General features: G+C 32.3%; 2 protein-coding genes across 6 annotated transcripts in view; one reads left to right on the forward strand and one right to left on the reverse strand.

Moving 5' to 3' along the window:
• Positions 1 to 23: 23 nt before the first annotated feature.
• LOC149031180 (uncharacterized) lies at positions 24 to 26,287 on the forward strand. Of its 2 annotated transcripts, none has more exons than XM_089176510.1 (3): positions 24 to 3,648; positions 24,584 to 24,838; positions 26,096 to 26,287. In XM_089176510.1, the coding sequence occupies exon 1, from the start codon at positions 1,212 to 1,214 to the stop codon at positions 2,178 to 2,180; it is 969 nt and encodes a 322-aa protein (XP_089032636.1). In that variant the 5' UTR covers positions 24 to 1,211; the 3' UTR covers positions 2,181 to 3,648; positions 24,584 to 24,838; positions 26,096 to 26,287. The 2 variants fall into 2 exon arrangements, with proteins under 2 accessions (XP_089032636.1, XP_089032637.1); XM_089176511.1 differs by having other exon boundaries at positions 24,584 to 24,778; positions 26,096 to 26,286.
• jeb (low-density lipoprotein receptor domain-containing jelly belly protein) overlaps positions 6,961 to 26,749 on the reverse strand; it is a 31,995-nt gene continuing 12,206 nt past the window's right edge. For all 4 annotated transcript variants that reach the window (XM_015332505.2, XM_015332506.2, XM_015332504.2 and 1 more), the window contains exon 4: positions 6,961 to 13,678. In XM_015332505.2, coding sequence (XP_015187991.1) covers positions 13,619 to 13,678 — 60 coding nt within the window. In that variant the 3' untranslated portion in view covers positions 6,961 to 13,618. The remainder of the gene's footprint in view (positions 13,679 to 26,749) is intronic.

Genomic DNA, 26,749 nt, shown 5'->3' on the forward strand with positions numbered 1-26,749 from the left:
CCACCCACCCACCACCACCACCACCGCAAACTCAGCCACTGCTGCTACCACCACCACCACCACTATACTACTACACTATCTTATTACACTACACGCACACACACTAGTATACTATACTATACTTCTTTCTCTCTCTCTTTCTCTCTGAAACTCGTTCGCTCTTTCTCTCTCTTCTTATTTTTCGAGTTCACTCGACGGCATTCGTGGCATTATCGTAATCGCGTACGGGACCGCGTCCACGATCAACGTGAACGCAACGAGGTCGATGTAGTAGAACGTTGCTGCTGGTGCGTCGTCCATCTCTCATGGACGAACGACGACGACGACGACGACGACGACGACGACATCCAACCAGTCCTCTACTTCTTAGTCCCTTGCACGCGAATCGTCCCTCTTTGCTTGCTTCTTCTCTCTCTCTCTCTCTTTTTCCCTTCCCCTCTCTCTCTCTCCTCTCCCTCCTCTCGTGCGTGCTGCTTTGCTATCTTTCTCACTCGTGCAGCTAGCTGGCGAGCGCGCGCGCGCGCCTCTACGTGCCTCTCTTCCTCAAGTCTGTCCTTCCTTCTCGATCGGCATTATTATGTTTGACGAAGGGTAAGCGACGGCGAGGACGTTGACGATGTTGACGACGACGGCTGCGGTGACGACGACGACAACGGCGGCGATCCACCGTAACGTCGCGATCTTCATAAACATGATAATATTCGCGCACGCACTATCGAGGCGTAAGACGCGGTACAACCAACGACACTACGATGACGACTATGATAATGAGGATGACGATAACAAAACGACGATGAATAATGACCAACACAACGACGATGAGGAAGGCAGCAAGAACAGGGACAAATGAATAGCCACCATACGAAATTCACCACCACCAAGCACTAATATAACCGTCGTTTTCTTTATTATTTCTGTCAATTACTCCACGAGATACAGGGGACAAGCTCATCGATGGCATACGATGCACATTACTGGAGAGAGAGAGAGAGAGAGAGAGAGAGAGGAGAGAGGGGAAGGAAAAAACTTGATTCGATGACGGGGGAATAAACGCCCTCGTACGGTTTTGCCAAGGTTTTCTCTCCTTGACGAATAGCAGAGAGAGTAAAGCACACTTTGATCACGAACGTCGTCGGCCGTTGTTGGTTTGTGCTTTTGGGAACCACCGGGTTCTTATCGAATCAGAGAACTCGGCAATAGAGAAATGACACATGTCTGTCCGTCCTCTTGTCTGTTTGCCTGTTTGTCTGCCCACCCGTTCTTTCCTTCCTTCCTTCCTTCCTTCATTCGTTCGTTCGTCCGTCCGTCCGTCCGTCCGTCCTTCTCCTCCGTCTGTCTTCCGTCTGGTCGTCCGTCTGTCTCTCCTTCTATCGCTCCCACCACTGCTACCCTCTTTGTCTCCTTCTGGGCCACCGACGCCCCCCTGTAGATTTCGCTCTCTATCTAATCTATCTATCTATCACTCACTCACTCACTCACTCTCTCTCTCTCGCGTGCGTCGACCAGTCCGTCGTCGCTATCGCTCTATCTCGCTTCAATTCCACTATGTATTCCACCAATCCTCTCCCCTCTCACTCTTTCATTCTCTCTCGCTTCCTTGTACCCCACCACAGGCAGTAGCAACAGCAGCAGCAGCAGCAGCAGTCGGGCTCGGTTGTGCTACGCTTCTTCCCGTCTACGTTCCATCACCATCGTGGCCGCTCTGCTCGCAAGACCGATGCGTAGCCCTCGTTTTGCGCACGCCGTTGTTTTTCACACTGCTCGGCTGCTCCTCCTCTTCCTCTTACTGTCTCCTCCAACCACGTTGTCAATGTCGCCACCGTGCAGTTCTCACCGTTAGCATTACGAACGTAAACGTATATACTTACACTACTACTACTACTTTTACTACTACTACGTGCCGGTACTACGATATACCGTACAACCATACGACCATAAGACCATACGACCTCCGCAAACGGTCGCTCGTTTGGCTGGCTTGCTGGTTGGTTGGTTGGTTGGGCGGTCGGTCGTTTAGTCGTTTAGCGCAATTAGCAATCAGCACAAACGCAAAGCGACAACGACGACGACCGTATTCGCACGCAAAAATAAAAAGCAAAGGAATATATTATTCGGGCGCAACCGACGCTCTCTGCCACCGTTGTCGACGATCGACTTGCGACTCGGCGCGACGCCTCTAACCCTTCCCCGCTACCCCATCTTCTCTTTTCACCTCCCTTCTCACCCGCTTGCCCTGGGCATTCGCGCCTTGCGGCGCAGCAACGAGATCGACGGCGACCCGCCGTCGACCCGTCGCCCTCGTCGTCGTCGTCGTCGTCGTCGTCGTTGTGTTCCCTGTCCTCCTCTCTTTTACTCTTATTTCGTCCCCTTATTCCTTCTTCTGCTGTCGTTGTATCGTCAACAATAACGAGAACAACGACGACCATGGATATTATCATGTCGTTGGTCCTACGATAGACATCGTGCACCAACGTAACACGATTTACTTCTTTCTACGTCGAAACGACGACGTCGACGACGTCAACGCGCCAACTTATCGATCGTACGCGTTCTTTCTCTCCTCCCTCTCTCTTTAACTAATGTAAGTCGAACGCGTTTGTACTCTTTCATGATTCCTTTGCAATGCGTTTGCAGGGAAAGAAAGAAAAAGATAACGACATTTTTCTCATCTATTTATCGTTGTTGTAAACAGTAATAATATTTATTTTATGCTTTGTAAAATATAACGTAATAAAATAGTAGTATTAATAAGCATCAAGGGGGTCTTCTCCAAGGGCCGACCCAACGTCGCCCCTGCTGCGACATCATCGTCGTCGTCGTCGTCGTCCATCGTATCCATTTTTTTGCCTTCCTCTCATTTTCTTTATTGCGCACATGCTCTTTCCTTTCCTCTTTCTATCGCGCAAGCTCACGTACGGGTACTCGCGTAAACACGAGCTCTCGTGCGCGCGCGCGCGTGCGTGCTGCGGGACTCGTGGCAGCCGTTCGGAAGAATCCCCGTAATCTTGATGCATATCTCTTTCTCTCTCCATCTCTCGTAGCACCGTCCTTTCGTATCCCTACTTCGTCGCTGTGCAATCTATCGGCCGCTGTCCTCGTCTCGACGAGCGTTCCTTACCCCTTTTCCCTCTACACCTCTTTGGGGGTAACCGGAACGTTCGGCCCTCTTGCCGCACCCTTTCCCTCTTGCACACTCCGCGACGGTCTCCCATTCTTTGTGCGCGCGTGTGTGCGAGCTTTACGTCCGACAATGTCTCGCCGCTCGATCGCTGCTTCGTTGATGATGGTGTATGTTGATACTAAAGGAGGGGCAAGAGGAATGAGGAGTATGCAGAGGGGGAATAACGGCGGCGACAGCGACGGCGACGGCGGCGGTCGGTCGAGCGTCTAGTCATGTGACCTTCCCGTCAAAATAGTTGCGTACATGTGTGTGTGTCCCTCTCTCCCTTTCTGTATATGGCTACGTATGTATACTGTTCACTCGGCTTCTCTACAGGGGCACGCGCGTGCTGCGCCAACTCGACGAACTTCGGGACACGCACCTTTCTTCCTACAATCCTTGTCTTCTCTCTCTCTCTCTCTCTCTCTCTCTCTCTCTTTTCCTACTATTAAAGCTGGCTGACTACTCATTGTCAGGGACGCCTGAAGGTATTGACTTCTTGTTTCCTTTCTTACTTGTCCGTTTGCTGCTTGCTTAGCTGACTGTCCCGACTTTCTTTCTTCTTCTTTTTATTTGTGTTATCTTATATTTTCTAGAACACTAAGATGTTAAGTCAATAATTTTCTGTTCATCATTTTATCTTTCTTTTTTTAATGATATATCTTGTGAATCGATAGATTTATCTGTTTATCAAAATTTGTTTATACCTGATACGTAGATTCTTTTCTTGAGATTGGACAAAAACTTGAAAAAAAATTATCGACTCTCTGTTTTATCTACCGTTGCTAATTATCGACGGAGTTGGTAATGTTAGGATGTCGGTAAGGAAGAAAATTTTATTATCAACGACGGATAAATTTACCGACCGATATTTTTAAACAATTTTACTTATCGATCGAATAGAATAAGTCTCTCGCATTTTTATCGATCTACTTTGACTACGTATTACCTTATTGTATGTTACCCGCGCAATTTCTAACACGTACACGGCTACGACGAGAGACGTAACCCTTCTTCGTGACCTCCATCCCCTGAAAGTTTATTATATATATATATCTATATATATTTTAATTTATAGTATTAATAAAGCAAACTCCTACGCGATTACTCTTTGCTTTCTTAGCAAAAGAAAAAGAAGAAAAAGAAAAAAAGAAGAAAGAAGATTAGCTTGAATGAAATAGAATAATCGATTAAGGAAGATAATCTTGATAATCTTGAATAATTAGCAATTGAATGAAACGCTCGAAAAGAGATTTTTCAATAAGCGATCCATGATCTTTTCGCAATTGAAAATTTCATTTCTATTTCCCTCAAGCATTGATATCGATTTGAAACACCCACACTCGTGGAGTAATATATCGTAGAAAGATAAAAGACATAAAATAAAACAAAATAGAATAGAAGAAAGAAAAAGAAAAGTAAAGTAAAGTAATAGAAAGAAAATAGAAAGGGACGAACTAACGTACGTAACGTTGTAACAGAATTTATTACGTTTCTTGTTAGGGGATTATACATGTTTTTTTTTTTTCTTTTTTTTTTTTTCGATAAACAGAGTAACTTTGATAAGGATTGGTATATTGATTTAAGCGCTCGAAAGGTGGCAGCGCGCGACACAATTATACGGTGTTTCAAATTACACTTATTCGTCTCGCGATGTCACCAATTGGATGGCTTTACGGACGTTTGTAACAATCTCCCTATTGACGTACTCTTTTTTAAAATCAAGTTTACATGTGCATAGAAACACGCAGAGACTGACATTTTGTTTGTTCTTTTTTTTTTTTTGTTTTTTTTTTGTTTTCCAAATATACTGCACCATCAACAAATTTTTCTTCCTATTTGTCTTCTTTCATTATTCCTTTTCTTTCTTGAATGTACACGTTTGTCATCATTTTGTCGTGACATTTAAATATAATCTATATATACATAACAATGATTAATAAAGAATCATCAATGAATACATACGTGATTCAAATATCGCGCGGTTTCGTGTAACGATGCGCGCGCAATTTAAAAATAGGGGAATTCCACGAAAAGAAATAAATACATAGAAACACAAAAAAGAAAGAAATAAAAATGGGTAGTAATTGTAATATAAATTGATTACATCCTGGTGCAGTGTGTTACTTCCAATATTCCTTTTTTTCCACGCTTCGAATGTTGATGATTATACATTTGTGGAGATAATATTTTTTGATAATAATAAGTATCGATCTGTTCGAATTTTCCCGGCTGATCATCGGAGCTGATTGGCCACTTGTTGCACGCAGTATAAATAAAGTGTGTAAACAATTGCATGTAGAAAAAGAATGAAAGAGAATATGAAAGAGAAAGAAAAAAAAGAGAAAGAGAAAGAGAAAGAGAAAGAGAAAGAGAAAGAGAGAGAAAGTGTTGGATACGTAACAAAAATATGATATAATAATGTGCACGACATAACCTCGCTTGCTTGCTTGTTTGCTTACTTGGTGCTTCGCTCGATAACGTTATCCTTTTTATAGCTGCACTTAAATCAGCGTCTATTTCATAATTAACAACCCCTTTCACCCCCCCCCTTTTCCCCCCTACCCCATACACGAATAATTTGCCATTGAACCGCACACCGCGGAAGATTATATACATATACAATAATAATAATAATAATAATATATTCCGTAACAGAAAATAACTAACAGATAATAACCTGTCGTCGTCGTCGTCGTCGTATTTTGTTATTTTCTTTCTTTCTTTCTTTCTTTCTTTCTCTTTCTCTTTGTTTGTTTTTTTTATTTTTTATTTTTTTTTTTTATTAAATTTTGAAGATTCCTCCTTTCTTAATTATTTTTTTCTTTTTTTTTTTTTTTCCCCCAGGTTACTTTCTCGCATCATTTTGTAGTAGCTTTCCTTTCGCAGTCCCCGAAAGCAGCGAGCTTAAGACTATATAACTTATTTATTTATTGATTTATTTATTAATTTTTTTTTTAAATTATGTTTTGTTTATGTTAATTTGTTTTTCTTTTTTTTTTTTTTTGTTTTTTGTTCTTTTTTGGTTTAAATTTTACACTTAGAGAGACACACGTTCACACGTACGAGAGTAATACATTCTACAATTTTGTTCTCTTTCTTTTCATCCATGTATTTTTTGATATCGCTGAACCCTGACACAAACCCTGACACAAACCCTGACACAACCCTCTACTTCATTCTTCCCTGTTATCACCCTTCTATCAATCAACAACGGGTTGTTATATAATTCTTGATTATATATATATATATATATATATATATGCATTTATTTAGTTTTATTTAATTTCCTTAATTAGAAGGCGATTCTCTTCACCAAAGTATCGATCTTTGGATTATTCATTCATCCATTCATTCCTTAAAACAGGGGGTCGGCAATCTGCGGCTCGCGAGCCACTTGCAGCTCTTTGGATGTGATTTTTGTTTTGTTTATCAAAAAGCTTTATTTATTAGTACTATTAGTTATTATTATTATTTATTGTTGACAAGAAACAAATTTTTGTTGCTGTTTAAAAACTTTGAACTATTGTAAATTGTAATGTTTAGCTTTTCCGATTGAAAAGGTTGTTGCCGACCCCTTGCCCTAAAAGATTCCTGCACTTTCCTCGATTCAAAAAAATTGTTTTACACATCCTCCACCCTAATGCCTCATTCCTCATCCCTTATTTTCTTCCTCATCATTCCGTGAACATGATTTTAAAACTTACATCGAACTTACAGTCGGAGTTATTTGAAAACTCGATGCGACCAATTGTCGCGCTAAATATCGGACTTAAATTTTAATAGTATAAGTATAAGACTTTGTTTTTTTTTTTTTTTTTTCGTTTTCTTTTTAATGTTTTTTTTTTTCTTTTTAATTCTTAAATCTTCATAATTTCTTTCCCCCATCTATCTGTCTTATCATTTTGTTTGTGTGTGTGTATGTGTGTGTGTTTTTTTTTTTTTTTTTTTTTTTTTTTAATAGGACATCGTCGGTAACATCTAAAAACAGAAACACGAGACACGCTTTCATAAAATTAATGTTTTTTTCTTTTTTTTTTTTTTTTTAAACGTGTTTCCATTTCTCTCTCTCTCTCTCTCTCTCTCTCTCTCTCTCTCTGTTTTTCATACGCTTTTTTTATTTCCCCCATTTTCGGCACAGGACGAATAAATATACCGAATTAATTCTTTCCTTGTTTTTTTGTTCTTTTTTTTTTTTTAATTTAATTGTAATTTTTTTATTTTTATATTTTAATTATTATTTATTAATATTATTGATAATATTATTATTATTATTATTATTATTATTATTCCTCATGGGTTGTCATCGCGCAAATACGTACACACATAAATCGTCATAAGTCTTATTATTTTTTTTTTATTTATTTTATTTAATTAATTAATTAATTAATATTTTAATATATATATATATATATATATATATATTCATTTTTTTTTTCAAATTTCTCTTTTGCATTTTTAAAAATTTTTTTTTAATAATATAATCTTCTGTTGATTATTTTATTTTTTCGTTCACGTGCTATCTCGAAAAGTATGATGAAGAGAAATTTGTCAATTAGTGGTGGTTGTTGTTGTTTTTTTTTATTTATGATGATGATTTAAAACGTACCACGTGACATCGTTCAGTTTTTTTTTTTTTAAGATATTAGGTAGCACGTTGTTTTAGTATTGGTTTAATCATTGTAATTATGTAAAAAATAAAAATTAAATATTAAATATTAAATATTTCAGAAAGAAAATTAGAGGATTGAAGTATTGCATAAAATACAAACACGTCTTTGCGATATGTGTTAATTATGCGCAGCGAATGTTTTTTTTTATCCTTGTCTATCTTTTTTTTTCTTTCTTTCTTTTCATTTAGTAATACAAAAGCTAAAAGCACCTTATGTTAATAATGACTTTGTTTTTTTTTTTATTTATTCATCTAATTATCTTCCGTTATCTATTTTTTCTATGATTCCAATCACTTGATATTTCATATTCATCTCCTAAAAAAAAAAAAAAAAAAAAACAAAACCAAATTCCTATTCTTTACAAATATTTCTCAATAAATTTTTCCCCTATTGTTTCCATTTCTATTAGATTGTTCAGAAAATCATTTCGTTTTCTCTTGACACAATAAAATCATAGTTGATGCAAATATCAAAACGTAAGATCGGTTATTAACTCTTCTTTTTTTTGTATGTTCTTTACATTATTACATTATGTAATACCTATTTATTATTAATACAAAAAAATATCTACCAATATTAATTTCATTTAAAATGTAATCAAATTTTTCTATGCAACAACATTAGGATTATTTTATTATCTGACATTTTGTGCAGCAACGAGTTAAACAAAACAATCAAAATATAAGTTCCTTTTTCGAAGCTCTAAACTTTTCAAACCATCCTTTTATTATTGTATCGATATATACATATATGTATGTATATATGTATGTAAATACAAAGAGAGAGTAAAAGATAGAAAGACAGAGAGAGAGAGAGAGCGAGAGAGAGAAAGAGAGAAAGAAAGAGAAAGAGAGAGAGTGAGACATGAGTTATACATACATACATATATATATAAATATATATATATATATATGTATGTATGGCACTTGAAGCAATTATTATTAAATCGCGCGTTTAAATGGCCGTCGAAAAAGGGAGTCCGTAATACATATTAAAATCTGTAGAATATATGTTAATGTATTTATATACGTGTATATATGTGTGTGTGTGTTTCATTCATGTACGTGTACGTTTATCAATAAAGAATCTTCTGTTATTTGGTATTGACTATTTAAACATATTTTCATTATCATTGACAAAATATCATTTTGTCTTTTTCTAAGTGTAAGAATATATATATATATATATATATATATGTATATATATGTATGTCATATAATATGTGTTTGTTTGTATTATGTACGTAGGAGGTACACATTGATTGTATTACGCCGCGTTTTAACGTCTCCTATGCATATCACCAAGTAGGGAGAGAGAGAGAGAGAGAGAGAGAGAAAGTGAGATAGAATGAGAAAGAGAAAGAGAAAGAGACAGGAATAGAGATAGATAGAGAAGATAGTATGACGTTTCGTTTGAAGGTTATTAACCTTCTTTCTTTTTCTACCGAGATGTTTGATGAATACGAAATTTATTTAAATGAACCCTTTTACTTACATAAGTATAGGATAAGTATACTTATACTTATGTAAGTGTAGAGGTAAAGAGAGAATGATAACTGCGAATGAGAATGACAAAGTATATCCCCCAAGCTTATGGTATTATTTGTGTATGTGTGTGTATGTATATATAGTGCAATGTATGTATGTATGTATGTATGTATGTATGTATGTATGTATGTATGTATGTATGTATGTATGTTGTGTGTTTGACACAAGTGATAAGATAAAAGTGCAAGATACAAATCGTATATTTATGTTTGCGTGCATGTCTCTTTTGGAAGACTATGTTGGTGTATATCTCTGTTTGTTGTTTGTGTTTGTTTGTGTGTATGTGTGTGTATGCATGGTTAAGTATGTTTGTGTATTGTGTGTGTATGTGTGTGTTTGATTACTTTGATTTTGAACGATCTTTTTATTCTTCTTTCTTTTTTTTCTTTTTTTTCCTACTTTTATCGGATTTCAATCGGAGCATTAAGTTACGAGAGTTAATAATATCGGGAGAGAGAGAGAGAGACAGAGAGAGAGAGAGAGAGAGAATGAGATAGAGAGAGAGAGAGAGAGAGATGATTCCCCTATTTCATTTTTTAATTTTTTTCTTTTATAATCTTTTTTCTTCAGTCAATTATATTCTCTTATTACATTGTAATTAGTTTATCATGTATATGTGTTTTATCTGATAGATATATATACATGTATATCTGTGTATATGTATATATATATATATATAAGAATATTATTTTTTGTTTTGTTTTGCTCTAATTAATAAGTAGTTTAATATATAGACATTTAATAGACATCTTTTTTTTGTTATTTTTTTTTCTTCTTCTTCTTGTTGTATTCTATTTTTAATGTGTTTAGAAATGTTTTTTTTGTTTTGTTTTGTTTTGTTTTGTTTTCTTATTCTGTTTTTGTTTTTAATAAGTATCTATAAATTTATATAAATAATTTATATATATATATATATATATATTTATATATATACTAATCAAAGATAATCATGACTCTTTATTAATAAACCAACAAAATAATTCGCAATAAAATAATATTGCGAATTATAAATTGTGATTATAAATTATCCTATCTTTCAAGTTGAATGTAATTGCACACAGTGTGCAAAATTTTATTTAAATCGATTCAGTAGCTTAGAAATCCATTGCGGACAAACAACGTGACACTTAATTTATATATATATATATATATAGAGAGAGAGAGAGAGAGAGAGAGAGAGAGAGATAGAGAGAAAGAGAAATGTATTTGAGATGTTTTAAAGTTAAGAAAATGAAAATAATGTCCTTCATTAAAAAAATAATTTAATTTACAAACACACGTAATGTATACACATAGAGTTTTTTTTTATCAAATGTGTTAGTTGGTAGTCACACAATGTTTGAATTAAACTGTAAATATTCATGGGGGGGGGTGGCGGAGAGGGAGGAAGAAAAGATCATAGTGTATTTTATTTTTGGTTAGTTTGTTCGTCAAACACATTGCTCTCGTTGATGAGAAATCCGATGTTTGCGAAAAATTAGAAGAAGAAAAAGAAAAAGAAGAAGAAGAAGTAGAAGTAGAAGAAGAATAAAGAAATAAACTACTAAGTAAAATTCTAAATTCACAAGATCTACATTAAAATGAATTAAAAAAGAGAACAAGAAAAAAAGTTATTATTATACAGCCAATTGTAATGGTCGTCTCCATAATATTTAATCATCTCACATAAATCCCATTTGTTTATTTGTATGTATGAAAATGCAACAACACGGTGTAGAATTTATTCCATGCACAAACAATTCCACACACACACACACACACACACATTTCTATGTTTGTCCTATTTGTCTGTATAATTGTTTATTATTATTTTCTTTTTTTTTTCCTTTGATGTATAAGTTTCATGAAAAAAAAAAAAAAAAACAGCCACATTGGGTGGGTAAAAAACATTTTATCCAGTCTTTGTCTATTTAACAAAAAAAAAAAAATATCATCTATCTTAATAATAACACACTCGCAGGTTTCGGAATTAACGAGAAGAATCATTTGACGAAAGAATTGTGTTTCATAAAAGTCAAAAGTCTTACCAATTATTAAATTCATAACATTCTAAGAGAAGCCCTTCTTGTCCTTCACAATTTGTACTTTTTTTTTTTCCATATCTTTTGTTTTATTTATTTTTATTTTTATATTTTGTTGTTTCTATTAAATCTTTCGTTACTATTACTCTGCTTTTACGTATGCATATAGATGCATATGTGTTTATGTGTAAATAAATATAGATATATATATATATGTCTGTGTTTGTGTTCGTGTTCGTGTATGTGTATGTGTTTGTATAGGTTTTATTAAATATTATTTTTTCATTTATTTTTCACTTCACCCCTGTCTTATTTTTTTGTTTTTTTTTGTTTTTTATTTCTTTTCTTTTCTTTTTTTTTATTTAAAGACGAGGATGATCTTCGCTGTTTCAAAGTTTTTTTTTCTTTTTTTTCTTTTTTTCTTTACGATAGACCGTGTTGCTTCGACAGAATATAATCTGAAGTTTAATTTACAACTATTACGATAATATTAATAATAATAATAATAATAATAATAGTAGTAGTAATAGTAGTAGTAGCATTTTCCCGTATACAGAGTATTAGTGGAAAAATAAAAAAATAAACAAACAAAAAAAAAAAAATGACAAAAATTTAGAAAATTCATCATTCATGAACGATTTGTATTTTATAGTACTCGTTTAAGCTGAGTAATAAAAGCTTAATCAATGTGAATCGGAAAATTGATCCTGATCATAAATTACTGATGATTGATTCCTTACTTTGTGTGCATTATAACTCTCTCTCTCTCTCTCTCTCTCTCTCTCTCTTTCTCTCTATCTCTTGCTCTTTAGATTGAAAAAAGAAAAAAAAAAAAAGAATTTGATTTATGCTACGATCACAAAAATTCTATTCCCATTATTATTTTATTTTTAATGCACAAATTTTGATCAATCCGAAATATTTGTCATTGTAGAAAAATAATGAAGAAAGAAAGAAAGAGATAGAGATAGATAGAAAGAGAGAAAGAGAGAGAGAGAGAGAGAAAGAAAGAGAGAGAAAGATAGGAGACAATTTTGTTATCAACATATGGAAGCTTGTGTAGTAAAATGGAAGCAAGTTATGGTTCGGGGGGAGGGAGGGGTGTTTGCTTTTGTAAATTTAACAAAAGCAATATCAATTGTTTATTATTATAAACAAAACAAAAAAAAAAAAGACAAAAAAAAAACCTGGAAAATGATTTGTAATTTGGACTATATTTTTTTTTATTTTTTATTTGTCTTATTCTTCTTTTCTGTAATTATTTTAATTTTGTTTGTTTGTTTGTTTGTTTGTTTTATTTCACGAGTCACATTTAATTAAGAATTTTGTACTCAGCTATATATATATATATATATATATATATATATATATATGTCTCTTCTAAAGTTTTCAATGTATTTGTTCATTAACATCCTATAATGCAGTCATGTATTTTCATGTATTGTAAACGATTGTTTATTTATTTATTTTTTTTAATTATTATTTTTTGTTTGTTTGTTTAACTACCCCTTTTCCCATTTTTCGATCGAATGTTCTCTGTTTTTTTTTTTTTACTTTTTTTTTTTTCCATTCCATTCTTTCGTTCCTTCTTTTGTTTTGGTTTTATTTGTAAGATCCATTTGACGACGGATTTAGGGTTGTTTTTCTTATACATGTTGGTTTATATATTGAATATAATTCGCGGGAGGGATAATACATTCTCACGTTTCCCTGAGTTTTGATTTTAGTCAAAGTTTCTTTCTACAAGTTTATGTCAACAAATAGGAGTGAAGTAGAAGAAGAAGAAGAAGAAAAAGAAGAAGAAGAAGAAGAAGAAGAAGAAGAAGATGTGCAACGAGAGGGAATCAAGTGAAATAGAATGAAAGTATAGAAAGTGACAGCGAGAAAAAACGAACGAGATAGAAAGTGAGAGATAGAGAGAAAGATAGGCAAATAGATAAAAGGTAGAGACAAATGGTATGAGATGAAAATATGAATAGAGAGAAAAGAATATGGAAGAATAGGATTCAAATGAGATGAGACATTTTTCAAGAATTTTAGAAAGACAGTTTGAAAGAGACAGAAAGAGAGAAGAGAGAGAGAGAGAGAGAGAGAGAGAGAGAGAGAGAGATAATCTGTTTTCGGGGAATGCATTAAACGCAGTAGAGAAATATTACACATCGATGAGGCATTATGTACGCGATGGAGAAAAATTCATTGTTTATATAATAAACCCAATTAGCGTCCTCTTGCCCATCGCAATATGGCATCAGCTAAGACGTCGAGGTGCGCCCTCGTCTGAAAAAGAAAACAAAAATCACAAATTTTAATTAACTTCTTTTTTTTTGGGTACTTACGTATTAACGTAAGCCATTGTAGCAAAAATTTCGCTAATGCGCCAATAAAGTGCAATATTGTTGTTCGTACAAAACAATCTTGTTGTTTGCACACAGCAACAATCGTCAGGGTTTCGTCAGGGTTTTTAATCTATGATTTGTCGCAACAATTTAAGGTTTCTGATTGGCGCATTAGCGGAATTTTGCTTTCTTTTCTTCCTTTTATCTATATCCTCGTTTTTTCTATTCCATATTACAAATTTTATTTAATATGTAATAATTAAATTATAATATAATAACGAATCTTAGAGTAAAATTAAATATCTGTAAACGTGACGAAATATTAGTTAAACAAACAATTCAATATAATATACCTGTGTGTGTATCAATGTTTACAATAATAAATGTTTAAATGCATAATAAATCTATTAATGGATATATCATGCGAGATATAATATTAATTTATAAATAATAATATTAAATGAAATAATAAATGATGAAACAATTTCTACCGCAAATTCTAACGCATACATAGAAAATATTATTCATGAATTTCATCAATCACTCAATCACTTCAAAAGACAAATCCCTTTCTTATGCCCCCTATTCCTACAAAACCTTTAAAAAAAAACACACATCCCTTTTCGCACATAAATTCCATCCCTTATAAATCGTATTTTACATCCCAAATCGTTCTCCTTTCTTTTCTAAGAAAAAAAAAACCAAAACAATATTTGATTATTATTCCCAATTTATATTCCCATATATATATATATATATATATATATATAAAAAACGAATGATTATTTATGTGAAAACCTTTATTCAAAAATAATCTCAATTTTTTATCTCGAGTCATATTTCACATATCGTTCAAGATTCTTCTTCTTATTATTATACAAAATTATTATAATATTTTATTATTATTATTATTATTATTATTATTCCTAATTCATATTCGCGTATAAAAACAAATGATTATTTGTGCAGGTTGTGATAAATTTGGTAGATGTTATAGATGGTTCAATAATTTCTACCATTCGGAAGTTTCAGTTGATATCTGATCGAAGTTACGAAAGATAACGTTACATATATAGATGGATAGATAGTATATGTGAAAGAGAAAGAGACAGAGAGAGAGAGAGAGAGAGAGAGAGAGAGTAAGAGAGAGAGTGTGAGAGAATGACGTTTGTAGAAATACAGGTTGGTCTACTAACGCAGTAGAGGATTTGTCCTCGAGGGTGTTTCCTTGGGATGGTAGAGTTCTGGACACCGTATGTGTTTGTGAATGTGTCATGATCACTCACTCACACACTCTCTCACTGACGCATAAAGGGACGCGCCCACCTGATATTCCAAAGCATATCATATGCGACCATCCATCCCGTCAAGACTCGGAAAATGTATAGAAAAGCCAGAAGCCCTTTTCATTGAGCTTTGCTATTTTAGTCCTACGTAATATTAATTTGTTATGGATGAAAATAATTACATAGATAATATACAGGATGATGGTGGTGGTGATGTGTGTGTGTGTATTTGTGTATGTGTGTATATCCCAAAAGTCCGATTTAATTTAATTATTATATTAGAAATTTATTATGTAATAAAATTCTTCGCGTGTAACCTACCCCCCACCCACCCACGGTATTTTAGTTTCAGAAGGGATTGCTTGTTGACGTTCACAAGGTTTTTGTTTTAGGATAATGTGACTTTTGGGACATCCTGTATATTTTATATGTGCTCTCATTCTGTCTTCTTGGTTTTAATCTAAATCAAGGTATCCTTCGTAGTATTGCATGAGAATAATAATAATAACAGTAAGTCGATTGGACCTACATAGACGTTATTTTCTGATCTATTGAAATAACTTGAACAATATGTTACATTCTCTCTCTTTCTCTATCTCTCCTTCTCTCTTCTCATTATTTTATTTTCTCTTTAATTTCAATTTATTCTAACATATCGTACGGTTTCATGTAAGATAAGTAATTACAATCATGTATTATAATAAATGATGATTGTACCAATTCGTTGTTAATTAAATCGAGAGATTGCACATCTTGAAATATTAGATAATCATGAAAATATTTGGTATTCATTCAAATTATAGAGTTTAGGTGGTTGGCATAATAAAAGATAACCTTAGGCATAAATAACATGATAACGATAAGTTAGCAATTACCTAACCAGCTGAATTTAACCGTCTAAGGATGATCGCAATCGCGGTGATCGTCAAAAGGCAATTATCTTTGAGCAAGCATTAAACTGATAATCGAGCTGGAAGTTGATGATGATGATGGTGATGATAATGATGATGATAATGATGATGATGATGATGATGATGATGACGGTTTATGGGTTAGATGGTATATTACTATTGTTTGTGACGACTAACGATGACGACGATCACCATCTGACGTCACAATTTCTTACCCTTCTCTCTTTTTTTTTTTAATTTTATTCTTTCATATTAATTTTCTTTTTGTTCTTTTTTACAACGTAAAGGGGGGAGGAAAAAAATATTAACATCGATAATTAATTATATACGACGGGATTAATAGATCGATCACGTGTCTAAGAAATTTTTTAACGTGTTTACACACCCACGGGATTGATCGAAAGTTTGTAAATAATTTTGTTCAAATCAATTATCTCTCTTTAGTTTTTTTCTTTTTTTATTAACGTCAAATTTGTTAGCTTCACTCAATGAAATTATATTTATGACAAATAGATGATTAATTATAAGAATAATATAATATTATTGCAAAATTATTTTTACTTATTTATTTAATAATATTAAAAAAAAAAATGAAAAAATGTGCGCCTGTAAGAATGCAACCCACCAGACACACTTTACAAATGTTACTCGCGAGCGACATCTACTGAGACGGAAATTTTTTTAAGACCAAACTGTTCATACACGCGTGTATTACGGGTTGCCTATCTTTCGGGCAGAAAAAATATTTCGTCCCAACAGATGTCGCTCGCAAGCGACGTTTTCAAACTGTGTCTGGAGGGTTGCATTCCTACAGGCGTTATGTATTAATAAATAATGATAAAAATTTAACTTTAATTTAATTAATTTAACACAAACAAAGCTTACAGCTAGAATTGAGAATAGGAAAAACTGTATACCATAGATCTATATTTTCAAATCATCCCCATTATAAAGAAATATTCCCTTAAAAAATATTAATATATCTTACAATGAATATTAATTTAATTTAATAAATCTAATGTATGAAGTGTTCTGTAAAATATTGAATAATAATTCTCTATCCTTTATTTATCTATCTAATCCTAGAATATAATATTCATAAATGTGTTCATGGTGTAACCAACGTCATATTGTAAATCTAAAGATATATAAATGTATTTTAATAAAAATAATACGAAATTCAGATAACTCAGTAAGAACATCTGATCTTAGAAGATATCTCGGTAAACTCGTAGAACATTTCCGAGAGTCGAAAAGAAGAAAAGGTTTGCCTTACGTTATGCGGATTATCGATCAAGGAAGGGAAACCTTCACCTCCTCCCCTCCCCCATCACACAACCTTCTCTCTCTCTCTCTCTCTTTCTCTCCTACCATCGGAATGACGTAGGAAGGATGTAAGAGATAAAAGAAAAGAATATTATTACATTATACGATCGTGAAATTTAGTGCTGAAAAATTCGTGATCCTTGGGTAAATCGAAAATCGTGTCGACGTAAAAGATAAAAAAAGAAAGAAAGGAAACACAAAAAAAAGACAGGAATGGGGAACTTTTGGTATGTGAGTAATGGGGGAAAATAAATATATAATATATAATAAAAAAGAAAAAAGAAAAAAGAAAAAAAAAAGAAAAAAGAAAAAAGAAAAGAAATATATAGCAATAACGGCAATGGCCAACACCCACCCATCCTTCGGTTATCCTCATGCTTGTGTTTTGCCCATGAGAATAAAAAGAAAGAGAAGGAAGGGAAGGAAAATTGGAGAAAATGTCATAAGGTTAAGAAAGTTTTTCCCTTTACCTCCACCTCGACCACCACCTCCTTCGCTTTCCATCATTTTTGCTATTTCCACCGTCTCCTAACTCACCTTCTTTCTTTTTGCCCCCATCCTTTTCTTATCAGCCATTATATCTTGGCTTGGATGACGACGGTGCGAATGGTGTTGCTCGAAACTTTGTGCAATATCGTTTCAACGTTACTATCGACGCCCACGTATCGAAATAGACAGAGAGACAGAGAGAGAGAGAGAGAGAGAGAGAGAGAGAGTGAGAGAGTGAGAGAGAATTATTGTACTCATTGATTTGGATGTGTCGATATTTCGTATGCACCGATTTGATTTTCCTCCTAATTAGATTTCAACCTTCACCAACAACATATAGTTTCTAGTATGAGTGTATATACTGCAGATATGTATAATTGTACGTGCGTATACTGGTATATAATATTATTTACTAGGGGTGCCCCGCTATGCATTACTGTAGCTCACAATCAGTCCGATACACACATCTTTAAGTCACAATTCGCAATAAAATAATATTGCGAATTATAAATTGAGATATTAACAATCCTATCTTTTAAGTTGAATGAAATTGCACAAAGTGTGTAAAATTTGATGAAAATCGGTTCAGTAGTTTAAGAGTCCATTGCCAACTAACAACGTGACGTAACGTAATTTATATATATATATTAAGATTACATAGAAATTTATGTTTATTATCAGACTATTTTCTTTTATCCATTAATTACTTGAATCATTTTAGATATCTTATCAAGGATATGATGGAGGATGAAGTTAAAAAATGATTTCTTTCATTCGTCTTACTTCATCTAACTTTCTTTTTCGTTGGATTAATGTTTACTAGATGGATATGAAGAAAAATTTCCACAGAGAGAGAGAGAGAGAGAGAGAGAAAGAGAAAGAGAGAGACTTTGAGTAGGGGAGTGGGAGGGAAGAAAAAACTTGTGCGTATATATAGATATATATATACTTTTTTTTTTTTTTTAAAGCGTCCTATAAAATAGAAACAGCACCCTTGGAAAAGTTTCGCCACGAAAGCGGTCGTTACAGCCCCCGCGTACTAACCCTCCTTCGAGCTCATCAACAACGAAGTTACCGTTAAAACGTTCGTGCTTCGAATTTTCCTTACACTTTCATACTACGTGCTTAACTCTCTCTCTCTCTCTCTCTCTCTCTCTTTCTCTCTCTCTTTCTCTACTACCCTTCTTTCTTTCTTTTGGGTCTTTTTTCTTTTCTTTTTTATTCTAACACCTATTCTTGTCTTGACTATAGTCATCTTCTTTTATAACATTGCCAAAGCATAATACGAAGATATTTTACTGTATATTTCGCTTATATTCTGCATTACGCAAAAAGTTCAACGAAATGAAAGTTAAGAAAAAAAAAAAAAAAAAAAGAAAAGAAAAAAGAAATTATAATTTGAAGTTAATGGTAATTTGTCAAATTACGTGTAAGAATTTTATTTTAAGGTTTTATTTTGTATCTATTTAGCTTATTTCTCAAATTAGAAATCAAATTTGAGAACTATAAGTTATTTTAAATTGATGATGATTTATACAGGTTACGAAATAATTGAATTATATTTTTGGTCAGATTAGAAAAGATATTTTTTAAAAATAAAAATGTACCTTGAATTAATGGTAATTTAAAAGAAAAAAAAAAAAAAAACAAAAAAACAAAATCAAACTGACACGTTTCATTCTTTTGATCTATTTATCGATAGTAATAGGAAGTGTTTGAAAATAAAAGTTAGCCTTGAATTGAATTAGAATTAGAAATAAAAAAAAAAAGGAAGAAAAAAAAAGTCAAACCAACTCTCGTCTCACAATTTCCTATCTATTTATCTATTTATCTATTTATCTTTCATGTCAGACAGAGAGGAGAAAAAAAACAGATTTTTCGAAAGAAAATAATTTGTGCATCCTTGAAGTAATGGTCAATTTTGAATTCATAGTAAAAAACAAAATCTGTTCATTCTTTTTTCTTTTATCTATCTATCTATCTATCTATCTATCTATCTATCTGTCTGTCTGTCTAAATTTATTTATCTATCGTTCTATCTATCTATCTCACATTTTGTTTTGCTTATTTTCAATATATCGATAGCAGATACATTTCAGAGTTTGCTGACTATAATGTTTGAGTTGTGAGTAAAGAGATTCCTCTCTCTCTCTCTCTCTCTCTTTCTCTCTTTCTGTCTCTCTTTCTCTTTTGAGACGTCTTCAGGGAAAACGAGAGATAGAAGAAAATGGAGAGACGTTATGGGAAGATAGAAAAGATGCCTCGTCATTTTTCCTCCCCAAGTGAATCGAGATAAATTCGAAACTTCGTAAAGACTTTATAAATAAGAGAAAAAAAAAATAATACGAAATGATATCTCTCCTATTTACATATACATATGCATACATGTATATATGTGAAACAGATTTACATATTGATTGAACAATTTTTTCGATCAAATGAAAATACATTTCTTATCGTTTTATATTAATAGAAAAAAAAAAATAATAATAATAAATATCAATTTTCGTAAATTATTATATTTATTCGAACAATACAATATTAAAAAAAAAAAAAAAAATAAAAAAAAATACAGAATTATTTCATTATTATTATTATTATTAATATTATTATTTTAAGATCGAATTATTTTTATTCAATTTGAAATGATGATTAAATATTTATACAACCACTCCATATATGCATGTATGTATATTAAAATTTATCAAATTTAAATGTAACACTTTTATATTTATCAAAATATTGCAAAAAAATAAAAATAGATATACACATAAATATATATAGTATGACAAATAAATATTTATAAATCGTTACGAAATTTTCCGAGACAATTCGATACAATATATATATATATATATGAGTCGTTCAGTGTACACACATCGATTAATTCCATAAAACAAAAATCGCAATATTATTTTCATGAAAAAATTCATTAAAAAAAAAAAAAAAAAAGAAGCTTTCAAGTTGAATAATAATTTTCTAATATGATTATACTTAACACCTTTTATTATTTCAAGAAGAATTAATGTAATTCAGTATAGTACTGGGCATTTTCTTTCTCTGTGTTGCATCGCGGTGGCAAACTACTACCAAAGGAATCTCACTTTGGAAAGTGGACAGGATTGACTAATTCGTTGAATATTCTAGCTTGGGTTTAAGTTACTTCTATTCCTTGCATGAAATTAGCATATCTTTTTAAACCAGCGAATAAAGGAACCGAGAGAGATAGATAGAAAGCACAAACTTTAAGCTACTTGAATGAAAGTAGAGAAGAGAAGAGAAGAGAAGAGAAGAGAAGAGAAGAGAAGAGAAGAGAAGAGAAGAGAACAGAAGAGAGTATTCAAAGGTGTCAATGTTTTTTTTTTGTTTTTAATTTCTTCTTTTTATCTTTTATCCTTAATCTTTTTTTATCTCTCTCTCTCTCTCTCTCTCTTTCTATTTTCATCTCATTTTATTTGTATTTTTTTTTTTTTTTTTTTTTTTTTTAAATATTAACGTCAAGCCTGAGTAAGAAACGGAACTACAATACGTAAATGAGTTAGGATTAACGTGTACTCGTAGGCGGATATATTTAATGGCTGCTCAGAGTAGGTTAATATTATCTGAAAAATAAGGCAAAATGTTTTTCCAAGAAAAAAAAAGAAAAAAAAGAGAGAGAGAGAGAGAGAATGATGAATAAAATGGAGAAAGTCGGATGAGAATGAGATAACGTTGATATCAAGTTGCATCGTTCCAATAAAACTTAGACATACTAAATATACAATGAGAGTGTCACTTAAAATATATTGTTACACTTAATAGATTTTTATTTGGTATCATTCAATAAATAAAAATATTATCAGAGATTGTTATTGTTTAATACGTTCGTCGCCATGGCACCGTATACCGGAGACGGGCATGCTTCTCTGAGAGGCCCCGTCACCGTATACGGTGACGCTCTTCTTCTTGAAGTTATAGTATTTTTAGTTGGAAAATCTGATCACATTTTCTATTTCAAAAGAAAATTATTGTCGGCAAATAAACGATAGTTTTATATTTTATTATCTTAATATAGATAAATTATGTGTCACGTTGTTTGTCCGCAATGGACTCCTAAATTACTGAACCGATTTTAATCTAATTTTGCACACTGTGTGCAGTTTCATTCAACTTGAAAGATAGGATTGTTTATACCTCAATTTATAATTGCAATTGATTTATAAACGTGTGTATCGGGCTGATTGTGTGAGCCACAGCAACGCGTGGCGGGGCACCCCTAGTTTTCGATAAATAAAAGATAGTTTTTTATATTTTATTATTTTCGATAAATAAACAATAATAATATAATATAACCATAGTACTTGGGTTGCAATGTTGATATTTCAACTTATCGCTTAATCGGCGCGCCGATTGTCGAATTTTGGGCCTAACGAGAAACTCAACTGAAATGGGCTGGGCGACTAACGTATTTAATATTACAAATATAAGATATTTCATATTTAAACTAAAATATATTTTATAAACAATAATTTTAAAAGAAAAATAATCTAGTTAGTGTAACACTACACGTACTTTATGTAATAAATACATAAATACAACAACTATAGCGTAAGTATTTGTATACTCAGTTTTCTTTTTTAATGAAAATAATAATAATAATAATAATAATAATAATAATAATAATAATAATAATAATGTTCTTATTAAATAATAATACAAAATATATTCTTGATATTAATTCTATGATATATCTTCCAATGAAAGTAAACGAAAAAAGAGAAAGTTAATGAACATGTACATGTATAATATCAGCAGACATGTACGATACATTTATACACATATATGGGACCACCAACCTTTTTCTGACCTTTTTATACACTCTCTCTCTCTCTTTCTCTCTTTTTTTCTCTCTCTTTTGTTGCTTTTCTCACACAGTTTCTACGATATAATTAATTCAACGATACTTTCGCAATGAAGAAGCATACTGTCTTTCTGGGTACGACCTCCTTCCCGTCTGTTTCTCACCAGCCATACCAGCTTATGGTTATCGATGTCATAAAGCCATGCCGTACAATAAATTTTAAATGTCCTAATCTTTCCTTTCGTCCCACGTTCACAGTATATCTGACCATACTTTGCGAGTACTGAATTTTCATGACATTTTAACTCTCTCTCTTTTTCTTTCTTTCTTTCTTTCTTTCTTTCTTTCTTTCTTCTTTTTTCTTATTTCTTTTTCTTTTATATCTTTATGCACACACACACATACACACACACACATACACACACACACACACGATTTAATAAATATGTTCATCTTTTTCCTTTCATTTTAACAATTCAATCATTTCATTTCTCTTTATAATAATAATAATCATCATCATCATATAAGGTTGTCATTAACACGTGGATGATTTGACTTCGATTCTAATGTTACTACTACATTTACACACTTATGTACAATCTATAAGTTCCATTTTATTTCCAAGGTTAAGAGAAAACTCGTGGGACCTTTTAATCAAAATTATTCGAAGAACTATTTGCGTACGGGGGAAAAATCAACACCAATTTGTTCCTTATACGATATTAGTTCAAATAATGTTAAATATTTATACGGGGGAAAAAAAATAAAAAATAAAAAGGGAATAGTTATAGTTTGACGATCGAAACGTTTAGTACACGTTTAATAATGTATTATCAATTTTCTTTTTTTTTTTTTTTACCTGTAACAAATTCTTTTACGTAGGTATGTAAAACAATTATGTGTGTGTGGTTTTTTTCTCTTCTACAATATCAATCGAAAATTATTTATTGTCTGTAATAATCACGTGAAATTGCAAAAGCGTAAAAAAAAAAAAATAAAGAAAGAAATAATTAATTGATGCATTTATCGAAAATATGATTTTGATAACAAATGAAAGTTTATCGAATGGAAAATATCATCATGTTCGGATTGAATTGAAAAGTTTGTTAAACAAACAAGTGAGATTTCCAATACCAATGAACAAATTTGTTATGAACATTTTTATTGAAATCAATTTTCTATTATTTTGTTACATACCCTGGAAACATGATTTTGATTGGTAGTGTATATTACTTTAGATTGAAAATTTTTGGTCTAACGTAGAAACCATAAACCATTCTTTTGTTGTTGTTGTTGTTGTCGATCAAACTAACTAGTATTTTTCGATTTACATTTGAAACTTTACAAACCACGTTTGTAATAAAAAAATTCCTGAATCGTTATTAATAATAATTTCAAAATAATTCATAAATGTATGTATGTATGTAATTTTGGGACGGTGTAGGGACTGATCACCTTAACCATGAAGATCTTTCGATCAAGAAACGTAACTTAGGCAATTCTACGATGATCGTTAGCCACTTACGAAGTCTGATCTTTCGAGACCGTAAACCAAAAATTTATTTGTTTTTTTTTATGTATGTATGTATTATTAAGTAAGTATAAGTATACTTATTGTTAATTACTTTAACAGTTTGTACGTAAGAACGCGTTTAAAACGTATCCCTTTTACCGAGAAATCTGACTAAGCATTTTAAAGTTGTATACTAACACTTGTTGCTATTGGCTTATACAGTTTAGATAGTATTTCTCTATTTACTTGTTAACATTCACACATACATAATAAGATATTAAATACATACATGCATGAAACATATTATAATAAATATGTATGCTTGTAAGAATCAAATCGTTTCACAGGTTAAATACGTCTGATATTAAACTTCAATTAGTGGTCATACCTACACACTTGCATATTTTATTATATAGAAATGTTCTATAAGAAGTGATTTCATTTGTTATTAATTTAATATTAACATTTTATCGACCGGTAGCGGTTTGAGAATCCTAGGCCCTTCTCACTGGCCACTCAGCCTCAGATCGTCCGAGACACCGGCTCGGTTTCAAGTTTTCGGAAAGGGCGAAAGTGGAAAGGGCGTTGGGAGCGTGTTATTCAATCAAATGGAGACTACTTTAAGGGATGTCATAAGTCAGACGACGAAGAGTAACTTCGACGGAGAAATATGGAGGTGGGTCGGATACTTTTGGGACTGACCTCGTATGCGCTTTTCTTATGCTTTGGTAAAATGGTACGTTTTGTGTTATTATAGGATAAACAAATTGAATAAAATCTTTTATTTGAATGATATTAGTGTTAAACAATATTTATCTGTAAGCACTGCTAACAAAAAGTCGATTAATCGACTATCGGTCTCAATAAAGTGTTAATACATTTTCTTTTTATTTCTTATTAATTATCAATTTTGCCAACATTTGTGTCAGTTTTTTTTTTTTTTTTTTTTTACATACTTTGACTTAACGTGTTACACAACCCATTTAATGATTTCGAATTTAAGGGAAAACTCTTCTTTTGTGTTAGTTGAACGTTAATGAGAAAACTTTCTTTGACAAACACAATTTTCAAATTGCCACACATACATAACGATCATAGAAAATATCCCTGGAGGAGGGGGATCCTCCTCTTCCCTCTCTCTCTCTCTCTCTCCTCTCTCTTTTTCATCCCCCTTACACACTCTCTTTCTCTCTCTTTGCTTGATCGTCTATGTTTTCCTAACCTCTTCTCACTACCTCTCTCTATCCTTCATTTAGTAATTTAATAACTCTTAACGAGACTGCCTACGTGACGTCGTTAAGAGTTGACAAATATATCCAACACACGCGTATATTAACCTGTGTCTACGTGTGTGTACAACGTTTTTGCCTATTTTTTATTATTTTTCTTGTTCTGTTGTCTAACATTTCAAACACACCTACAACAACCTTTTATTTCTTTTTTTACTTTTTGTTTTTCTATCCATTTGCGTGTTTTGACATCCAATGTTTCTCTTAACATTTTGCCGAATAACATTTCACCTTTATTCCGACAGGTATCAATTTTTTACTCCGATTATTTTGTCAATTTTGTTAGGTTATTACTAGTGTCACCATTTTCGAGGAATCATGCACATAGATAAACTATTATACACGTTTTTTTTTTTTTTTTTTTGATAAGATCAATTTAAAATATTCATTTAATGAAATTCTTGCTCGGAATTTAGGTATTAACGGCCACTGTAGCAAAAATTGCGCTAATGCGTTAATAAAGAGCAATCTTGTTGTTTGCACACAGCAACCGTCAGGGTTGTGTCAGGGTTTCGTCAGGGTTTCGTCAGGGTTTTTATTCTATGATTTGTCGTAATAATTTAAGGTATAGATTGGCGCATTAGCGGAATTTTGCTGCGGGAGCATTAATACCTAACTACCCCTTGCTCATTTAAAATACTTTATGGTAGTCATCTAATTGGTTTGAAATGATACAAAGAAAAAAATAAATATAATGATTACAGAAATAGTTGGATCACGGAGTTGGTGTCAAAACGTACCATTACCATCGTACCATTTCCATCTAATACTAGTATATCGTTAACGATTTTCATTTACACCGTTTATATACTATGTCGATAAATTAATTGATTAATTGATGTGATATTAAAACGAACGACGATATTTATATATATTATTATTATTATTATTTCATATATAATCACAATTAATTTGTTGTAATTAATTAGAGTAATAATTCATATGCATTTTGATAATTGCTTGAAATAAAAAGAAATGTACAAAAATGTTCCCAGATAATCCTAATCATCGGTCATTTATTGTTACACCATTGGCATGTACTATATTACGATAGTCGTGATATTCGATAACGTGGCTTTCGTCCGATAAAAAATGTAGGTACTTTTATGGAATCCGTCGGGCTTTGTCTTCGATTATAGGGGAAAAGGTGGATGGACGGATGGAGCCTCCGGTGATTTAACGTTTAATTTATTTACCACGACAGAGAGCGAAAGGTAAACCAATATCGCAAGAGAAAGAGAGAAAGAGAGAGAAAAGAGGGGAGAAGCATATTATACAATCTACGTATTTATTTATGTGTGTGTATGTGTGTATGTGTATATACCTATACGAATGAATTCTACACGTGTGATTGTTCA

The sequence above is a fragment of the Polistes dominula genome, unplaced genomic scaffold (genome assembly GCF_049000335.1).
Source record: "Polistes dominula isolate Pdom_NZ unplaced genomic scaffold, Pdom_raw_medaka contig_25, whole genome shotgun sequence".
NCBI lineage: Eukaryota > Metazoa > Arthropoda > Insecta > Hymenoptera > Vespidae > Polistes > Polistes dominula.